The following is a 10,555-nucleotide window of genomic DNA, read 5'->3' as shown; positions in this document are numbered from 1 at the left end:
TTCCCTCTAGTCTTACACTGCTAAATTAGGGACGGCTAGCGCAGATAGTCTTCGTGTAGCTTTGCGCGAAATTCAAAAACAAACAAACAGATAGACGGAAGAACACTACATAAATGTTGAAAAGGTTAGAGTATAGGTTGTTGTTTATTTGAATCTCTGAGTTGCCTATATCTGTATACAATTCCAACGAGTTGCCTATATCTGTATACAATTCCAACGAGTTGCCTATATCTGTATACAGTTCCAATGAGTTGCCTATATCTGTATACAATTCCAACGAGTTGCCTATATCTGTATACAGTTCCAACGAGTTGCCTATATCTGTATACAATTCCAACGAGTTGCCTATATCTGTATACAATTCCAACGAGTTGCCTATATCTGTATACAGTTCCAACGAGTTGCCTATATCTCTATATAGTTCCAACGAGTTGCCTATATCTCTATATAGTTCCAATGAGTTGCCTATATCTGTATACAATTCCAACGAGTTGCCTATATCTCTATATAGTTCCAACGAGTTGCCTATATCTCTATATAGTTCCAATGAGTTGCCTATATCTGTATACAGTTCCACTGAGTTGCCTATATCTGTATACAGTTCTCATGAGTTGCCTATATCTGTATACAGTTCTAATGAGTTGCCTATATCTGTATACAGTTCCACTGAGTTGCCTATATCTGTATACAGTTCCCATGAGTTGCCTATATCTGTATACAGTTCCAAGAAGGTATTACCTCTTTTGTCTGGTCTTATTTCGAGCCAAAATTCTAAACCGCTCTGGGATTGACCTTTTACAGGGCCAAAGAAACTCCATCAACCACGTTGAGTTAACAAGAAGATGTCAAATAGCCCACTTGGAATATCATTACGAAGAAAATCAATAGGTATAACTATTCTCCGTTCAAGTTTAACTGCCCCATTCCAAGCTTTGTATTTTATTGTAGGAGTGGAAAGGGGGGTAGGAGGTGAAAACGGTTGCTTAATTAACACTAACAGGTTCGTTGATTAAACTGAAATATTTGGTTCGTCATCGTTTGGCACATGGCTGAGTGAAGACCTTTGGTTATATATTAGTAATTCTATAAGTATGTATAAAGCGCACATTTCTTAAACACATCATGTTTATACCGAACTGAACATAAATGTGAGTTTAAGAAGATATAAAAGAGACGAAGTTTGCTATAATAGTATGGGAACCCATCTTGGTGAAGTATTAGAAGCGTTTCTTGTGATGCCTTTCTGTGTTATGTCCATATAGGCGTTTGTAATTAAAAAAAAAAACCTTGATCACCTTATTATGATAAAAAAGAATGTAACATCATAATTGTACATCAGCTACTAGACATCATTAAATGTGTTCCCCTGTGAGTCAATGGTAAGCTTACGGATTTACAACGCTAAAATCCGGAGTTTGATAGCTTAATGTGGCTTTGCTCTAAAACAAACAACAACAACATTTAGTGTAGAATGAGTGGGTTTGATCCACTGATGCATGTTTTCTCATAATGCTACATTTACTATTCACATCTGTTTTATATCACAAACTCTTTTGATTCAAGAGAACTGATTTTAGTGAATGATAAATACAGTGGCAACATCACTAAACAAAAATCTCGCAATTTTCAACCTGGTTAAGAAAAATAAGAAGAAACAAATTAAGCAGTGAAACAAAAACCCACACATTATTTTATTACATTACAAAAAAAAACAACGTTATATTGCCTCAAAACTTAGTGTTTCGAAAGCTGTGATTCAAAAAACGTTAGATCGTTTTGTTGTTACTGGCAATTAAAAGTTTAATAACAGGACGTGGCGTACACACACAAAAAAAAAATGTCGAGACGGAAAGATATGAGAATGGAGTATCGTTCTCAGAAATATCTGCGAAACAGAATATGCATTGAGTTAGAACCAGCAGTATAACTGTTCGAATTCGGTTCTAAGAAAATGATCTACAAGGAAAAGTTGCAGCCAAAAGCCTGTTGTTTTTAATGTAAACATGGCCAAGAAAAGAACACACGAGATCACGCGCTATGACGAAACAACAAAAAGGAAAGGGACACACGAGATCGCGTGCTATGACGAAACGAAGATTGTGCTCCAGAACAAGCTTAGGCAAGACTGTATAAACAAAACAGCAAAACAAGATGGCGGTAGGTGCGTAACAGTTTGGCGATAGTCTTATTCTGTTGATGAAAATGTTGTCAGAATTGTTGGTATTATAAAGGAACAACAGTTTTATGACATCCTGGTTCCTCACAAAATCGCCCGTGGATGAGATATAATGGATTTAGCTTTGAGTTTCAGCAAGATGATGGTCCAACATACACTGTTTTGTTGAAGAAGAAGTATATAGAAAACAAAGAAACAGCTATTGATGTAAGAGCTGAGCTACGTAACGGACGGTCCAAACTCCCAGTACTAATCCGTTTTTGAATGTCTCTGGCACCTGTTTAAAAGTGATGATACCAAAGAGAAATCAGATGATCTGCGACAACTTTGGGAGGTTGTACAGCAAAAACAATTCTCAAAAACACGAATTATCCATACCTACTCGATGCCATCATATACCTTTGACTATAATGTCAAGTGAGGACTGAAAGAAAACTGTTACATAGTCATACAGACATTTCGAAACGCAGATCACATATGAGGACCGAATAAATTACCATTAAACACCTAATATATATATATATATCAAGAGAGTTGTTGATGTTTTGAAGTTAAGTCAAAGCTACACAATGGGCTATCTGTGCTTTGCCCACTATGGGTATTGAAACCCGGTTTCTAGCGTTGTACGTCCGCAGACATACCGCTGCGCCACCTAGGGTAATATCAAAGAGAGAGAATCTAAATTGTTGTCACTCAGTCCTATATTAGATACGTATCAAAACGAGAATCAGTAGAACGAGGACTATGTGAAGATGGCGAGTCTTTCTTTTGGTGGCATATAATTTGAAATTATCCCTCATTATGTTACATGAAATATACAATACTGAATATAAACTTGTTTTCTAATAAAAAAACTGCATACATAATAAGATAATCTACCGTTTCGTAACAGATTCACTTTCAGTCCCGGAATGGAGAGTAGAGCCGATAAACAAAGACCCATTTCGAGCTCTGACGTCGATAACAAACTAGGCCTACGTTCTTACAACCTTATTGATATTCTATTTGTGTGTGTGTGTGTGTGTGATGAGTATACGAACTGTGCCGTGTATGGTAATAAAGAGTAACATTTAGAGCTCCACCCGCTTGTACCTGATACGCTTGTTACGAGTCGCAGAAGACGTTAACGTAGAGCACAATTTACAAATTATTACTTCGATCCAAGAATCATGTAATTAAATACTTTTATGAATCTTATTTCTTATTAGCATAAAGGTGTGCTAGTTTAAATAGAAATATTGAGATAATATATTTTGTTATATGATCGAAATGTTTGTAGTAATGTCTATTCTGGGATGAATTTAAAGTGGGGTTCACTCTTTCTCCTCCAGGTGAACATATCTTATCCAGCATATTTCAGCTAGGACACATTCTACTTGTTCTCCTATAAGTAATTTGACGTTTTCACCAAATCCATTGTATAACATCTTTTGATGAATACACTTAAAATTAAATTTCATGTTTTGAATTTGGCTTGATGTAAAACTAAATGCACACTTAGTGTGTCCAATATCAGCATCTTCGTTTATACCTGGAGTATTGCTCCATTTGTAAGAACTTGTAAGTAAGATGTTTCCAGTAACATATGAGTTCCAGTTGAACTTCAAAGAAGGCAGTTCTGCTTTCCAGAAACGCTCGGTTTCTTACTTTGTGATAGTTTAACTCCAAAAAAGAGAATTCTGCCTTCCAGATGCGCTCGGGTTTCTTATTTTGTGATAGTTTAACTCCAAAAAAGAGAATTCTGCCTTCCAGATGCGCTCGGGTCTCTTATTTTGTGACAGTTTAACTCCAAAAAGGGGAATTCTGCCTTCCAGATGCGCTCGGGTCTCTTATTTTATAATAGTTTAATTTCAAAGAAGATAGTTCTGCCTTCCAGAAGAGCTCGGCTTTATTATTTTGTGATTCTTCTAATTTTTGATCCTGAGCGACTTCTTAGCATCACAATATCGAGAATATCCTGTTGAATTTCAATTCTTTCTTCCCACGACATGTTGGGAAGATGTACAAGGTACGACTTGTGGAAATCCTATTAAGTGTTTTTTCTATTTCTTTTTACATACCAAGTAGCCAATTCTTGCGTCGATAACAAACAATAACCTGTTGTAGTTTGCTAATTAATTTTTTTTTTATTTGACCATAATATCACAAACATTACATATATATTTCTGGAATAGCAGTATCATGTTTCTTTCGTTTCTGTAGTAAAATATATTATTCTGATAACTGGTTGGAAGGTTATGAACAGATATGTATTTCTACTAAAACACGTGTTTACCTGTACTAAACCATATTTTTACCTGTACTCAAATATGTGTTTACCTGTACTAGAAACACGTGTTTACCTGTACTAAACCATATTTTTACCTGTACTCAAATACGTGTTTTTCTGTAATCAACCGTATGTTTACTAGTACTCAACATGTATTTGTTTATTTGTATTCATACACGTGATTTCCTGTTATCGCACACATGTTTATTCGCAAGAGAAAAAAAGAATTTTCTTTAACGAGAGTAAGCGGAAAAATGAAGATATTGTAATTATTAGAGTTTAGATATATAACTACAGACTGGTGGTTAGAAATCATTTCATTAAGCACGACCATAAAATCCGGAAGAAAACTTTTTATCCATGCCCATCGTTTCGGGTTTAGCCTACTGTCATGTAAACACCTAACCCATGAGAAAGTGGGAATGTTGGGTTAATAAAATTTTCACCTGGGATTTTTATAAGAATGATATCTCTCTCTTTGTTTGTTTTAGCGCAAAATTACACAGTAGGCTATCTGCGCTCTGTCTACCAGGGGAATCGAACCTTTTAACGTCGTACGCCCCCAGTGGAGGGGATATTTCTCCATATGTGGTTAAAAATCAACAAGTTCTTTATTTGAAAAAAAAAGAGAGAATAATATCATCTTTACCACTCATTAGGCCAATCTTTAGATAGTATCGGATGAAGACTTGTTAGGACATCGGGAGTACCTATGCCTAACAAACAATTCCTTACCATACAATCCCATATACCTAGGCCTAGAACATTACTACCACACACGTCGTTTGTGATCTCGGAAGAAGGAAGAGATTTAAAACCCTCATTGTAAGGATTTTATATTGCACGTACCTCATAGCTTTAGAATTATCAATAGCAACGTCACAAATCGTCTTCTTTTTTCGATTTTTACATCTCACAAAACAGTCCGTCTTTAAAGAAAATTAAGCCTACTTTATAACTAAACAATATGATGTTTCTGTGATCAGTAAAAGTTTTTAAGTGGACTTCTTTGTAACATGCCATAGACGACGAACAGCTCTAGCTAACAATATTTTGATTGTGAAATAGAAAATAATTTTAATATTGGCTTTTTTTTTTCTCTCAGCATTTAGTATAATGTAGAAAAATGTTTTCTGAAAACACGTGAACTTTGTGAAGATTAAAATTCAATATTCACATTAAAGTCATATTGAGAGAAAAAAAAAACTAAACAGTACGAGAATAGATTTGAACAATTTATTTCCTCTATTTTACATTTCAAATGCCCCCCAGTGGCACAGTGGTATGTCTGCGGACTTACAACGCTAGAATCCGGGTTTCGATACCCGTGGTGGGCATAGCACAGATAGCCCATTGTGTAGCTTTGTGCTTAATTACAAACAAACACATTTCAAATATATCTATTAAGTGGCTGTGAGCTTCCAATTGCAATATCAGAATTTATTTATTTGTTTCCTAAACATTTGTTATTACGCTTAAAAATAGTTCGCTTTGTTTTTGCCACTTTCTAGAACTACACTCGTTTTAGTGGTGTTTAGTTTAAATCTGAAATTGTTCTGTTTTCTTATAATACGTCCATAAAAAGCCACAATCCCATGGCAGGTCAGCGGTAAGGTTACGGACTTACAATTCTAAAATCCGTGGTTCGATTTCCCGCGATGAACAGCGCTCAGATAAACTTTTGTATAGTTTTGCGCTAAAACAACATTGACGACGACAAAATTAAGTTACATTATAAACATACAATGTTAGTAGCATCTTAAATTCAAGGCAAAGAGATTTTAAAACCCAGAATCCACCAATAAGATATTTCTAATTGAAATACAATGTTTATGTGTCTTTATTCGTTACGTAGGATACTCTGTTCATGAATAGGCTAATTTTAAGACTTCTTTTTTTTCATCTTATAATAGTTATTGATACATGTTGTAATATAGCATTACCAACGTAAAATATGATGTAAAGTTTATCAGTGAATTTACAAGCACACTGATTTTTATTGTGTGGTTCACGAATCCTATTTAGACGTCTTTATTTGATATATTGGACAGGTAGTTAACACGCTTTTTACAATAAAAATGTATTTTGATTGAAGAGCTTATGATTGGCTAACGTGCTTTTTATAATAAAAATGTATTTTGACTGAAGAGCTTATGATTGGCTAACGTGCTTTTTATAATAAAAATGTATTTTGACTGGAGAGCTAATGATTGGCTAGTGAACCAAAAATGAACTTGAACAATAATCAAAAAAGCATCAACGATTTTGTATGAGTCAGCTATTCAAACTGAAGCTTAAAGTCTCCTCAAAATGGAGACAATCATCCAATAATATGATTAAATAGCAAGAGAACTAGTAAAGAAAAAGTCATTTAAGTGCAACATACGACAAAAAGTGAAATAAACGAGGATAAATAAAGATGTCGAGCTGTATACTAGTTACTAACAAAGCAACGTTAACTACAGCTATTTCTTATTAGTATTTTAACCCTTTCTTTATATTAATGATTCCTATAAATTAAAAACGTATGATCAAAAAATATTGTTATTTCTTAAAACTATTTTTAAATATCAGGAGCGTTCAGAACATTTTATAATAATTATTATTAACCAAATATATGCTTTCCTCGTAATATACACGCCCTCCCAGTGGTACAGCGGTATGTCTGCGGACTTACAACGCTAGAAACTGGGTTTCGATACCCGTGGTGGGCAGAGCACGGATAACCCATTGTCTAGCTTTGTGCATAACTTCAAACAAACAAACGTAATGTATACAAAACCTTCGTTAGAGTTTAATTTTAAATTTTTAAAATAAAAATACTACCGTCAACTTATAAAGAGGTTTAGATCTTCATTATTTTTCTCAAATTCCCTCTGAGTCTATTTCTTGTAATAAAGGTGTTTATTGCCCCTGGAAGTTGGTTAAAAATAAATTGGCGAGCTACGCAAGAAATACAGTTCTACAGGAGTTGAACAAAGACATATTTGACGAATAATGCATGTTGCTGAAGTAATAAACAGATTCACGAGCTACGGAAAAGAAGCAGTTCTGCAAGAGACAAACAAAGACATATCTGACGAATGATGCGTTTTGCTGGACCATAAACATATTCGCGAGCTTCGCAAGAGATTCAGTTATACAGGAGATGAACAAAGACATATTTGACGAATAATGCGTTTTGTTGAAGTCATAAACAGATTCGCGAGCTTTGGATACTGTAGTTCAGCCGATTTAATGTTGTATATATTTTAATGCATTATTTTTGCTGCAACTAATACTACAATAATTAAGACTATTGTTCTAGTCTTTGTTAGATTTCATCACATAACGTATCTATTGAAGTTTCAAGGTGTTCCAGAGTTGACATTATGCATTAGTTTTAAGGTGTTCCAGAGTTGACATTATGCATTAGTTTCAAGGTGTTCCAGAGCTGACATTATGCATTAGTTTCTAGGTGCTCCAGAGTTGACATTATGCATTAGTTTCTAGGTGCTCCAGAGTTGACATTATGCATTAATTTGAAGGTGTTTCAGAGTTGACATTATGCATTAGTTTCAGGGTGTTTCAGAGTTGACATTATGCATTAGTTTCAAGGTGTTTCAGAGTTGACATTATGAATTAGTTTCAAGGTGTTCCAGAATTGACATTATGCATTAGTTTCAAGGTGTTCGAGAGTTGACATTATGCACTAGTTTCAAGGTGTTCGAGAGTTGATATTATGCACTAGTTTCAAGGTGTTTCAGAGTTGACATCATGCATATTGTGATAGAGTACAAAGTGTCCCAGTTGAAGATAGGATAAGAAAATAAAAATAATTAGCTTGAATAGAGCAACTGGAATAACATTTTGTATTCAAGTCAATATAAAGTACGGACTTTAATTTAAACATGGTTACTGTCAGGGAATCATGGAAAATAGGCTCTTTAGTTAGGACTGAGGTTCGTCAAGAGAGAAGGGGGGATTATTGGACCTTCTGTTCAAACGTATTTCGTTTTCTATAAAAGTTAAACTTATCCTGTATGTTATATATGTTTATAATAAACAAACGATTAGATTCCAGTGATATAATATTATTATAAAATTTCATAAAAATCCAATAAAATATTATTATTTCTCCTATGTCTTCAAGCAACGTATTGCTAAGCAGGCAGTAAGTAGTCAAGGAAAGGACAGGAAGTACGTATTTAAGGCTTAGTTGCTTTGAAATAGAGAACGAAAGAAAACTCACCTATAGTTGTTAATACAGTTGTTGCGAAGTAAAAAGCTCCGGCAAATTTCCACTGTATACCAGACTTGTGTGGAACATTCTTAATCATCACCGTAGTCCATATTTTATAGTCTTCCTTGGTAACGTTGTATTTTTGGAGTAGAATACTCTCCACGTGCCGAAGCGCGTCTCGTTGCTCGTACTCATTATTCGACTCTAGCGCGTCGAAGATGGCGGCCCCAACTAGGAGGTAAGTAAAAGTGCACACAATGAGTGACAACGTTCTGACATTCTGTCTCTTCATTCCCACTTAGATCGGTGGCCCAAACGATCAGTGACCGAAGAAGGCATAAAACACTAGCAGTGAATAATCCAATAGGCACTAGGTTCAGTAGAATATGAATATCTTATCTTTCATACCGTGTCAACGCCGTTTAGGTTCCAGTCCAGCGTTTATTGAGCTTTCAGAAACTTCTGATAACTAGTTGTTGTTATTTTTTAAATGAAAAGATAGATAGATATAGTTATAATTTGTTGTAGATCTTTATAACTGGACGGAAACACTGAAAACGTCTATCGCGCTTTACATGAACTTCTTCCTCTTTAGCTTCTCTTTGTTTATAACACAAGTAACCAGTTGAGCTGGCGTTATTGTGACTAACAATCATCCTGAGAGTGAAAACTCCGTATAATAATAGTATTGTATTCGGTACCATCAGCTGTTGTTGTTTCTTTAAAAAACCCAACAAAGTGTGATCATTCGTTGAGTATTAGGTATCAGTTAACACAGTAATAATATTTACTTATGGTCTGTTAACACACCAGTTTGTCCTCTTGCTTTGTGTTGATGTTAGATGTACATCACTGGTTAATTCAGGACACGTCAGTTGATATAGTAAAAAAACTAATTGTATTCAATCGGTACAATAAACACGTATTTTGAAGATTGACTGTGAACATCAACTAGGAGTCAGATAAGACAACAAACAGCGTGGTATGGGTGACACCTGGGCTAACCGGTCAGAAGTTCGGAACAAAAAACGCACAATTTAGGATGAAAACAAGTGTCTCTCTAACGGAATCATCAGCTTATTTCCATAAACGATAAACATATCCGAACATAAACCACCGATAGCTGTTATCGAGTAGAGACTGATTGAAAAATGTTAAGAAACCAAACAGACCGACAACAGTTGTGAAATCTGGAAGAAGCTAAGTACGTAAGCTACTACATCACCAAAACGACGTGGAAGTTGAAACCACTTTATTCTTGGAAGCTCGAAAACGTAAAAACAGATGCAAAACTCCAACTGGAACACCCATCTGTTATACATGTAACGCTTTTCCGCTGATAGTGACGCAGCTGCGTACTGACAACAAAGCCACGCTAGGCCCGCATCACGCTAACAACCGCACACACTCTGTTTACTCCCTTGTTTCTAACAGGAAGAGTCGATAAACGCCCTCTCTCAGAAATGAGCTGCGGTACTCGAACGCCATCTGCATGAGATGCTCACAAAGTCACCATTTGTTGCTTCAGACATTTTTTAAATTTTTAATCAGGCAGATAAGTAAGTAATTAACATTAGATGTAAAAATGTTTGTTTTTAAATCGGATTTTACTTAATGTTACTGTGCATTTACCTCGAGTAAGTAACATAGCCTTAAATCTTAAAATAAACAAACACATAAATGGAAAATGTTCAAAAAATAGTTTTGTCAGCTTAAAGCCAGGTGTGTTAGACAATTGTCGTGTATAGAAACTTGTTTATATTCGTGAAAGGCCCAGCGGTAAGTATGAAAGCTTATAATTCTACAAATCGTTAACAACGTGGCTTTGTGCTTAACAACAACAACAACAGTGTATGTGAAACAACGATATGGGTATGTGGTAGAAAAT

General features: G+C 35.1%; 1 protein-coding gene across 1 annotated transcript in view; it reads right to left on the bottom strand.

Annotated features, from left to right (window-relative positions):
* Positions 1-10,027, bottom strand: part of LOC106458348 (two pore potassium channel protein sup-9-like) — a 54,968-nt gene extending 44,941 nt beyond the window's left edge. Inside the window, exon 1 of the mRNA XM_013917856.2 lies at positions 8,677-10,027. Coding sequence (XP_013773310.1) covers positions 8,677-8,959 — 283 coding nt within the window. The 5' untranslated portion in view covers positions 8,960-10,027. The remainder of the gene's footprint in view (positions 1-8,676) is intronic.
* Between the last annotated feature and the right edge of the window lie 528 nt (positions 10,028-10,555).

The sequence above is a fragment of the Limulus polyphemus genome, unplaced genomic scaffold (assembly GCF_000517525.1).
Source record: "Limulus polyphemus unplaced genomic scaffold, Limulus_polyphemus-2.1.2 Scaffold449, whole genome shotgun sequence".
NCBI classification, from domain to species: domain Eukaryota; kingdom Metazoa; phylum Arthropoda; class Merostomata; order Xiphosura; family Limulidae; genus Limulus; species Limulus polyphemus.
This window is presented reverse-complemented; position numbering and strand designations above follow the sequence as displayed.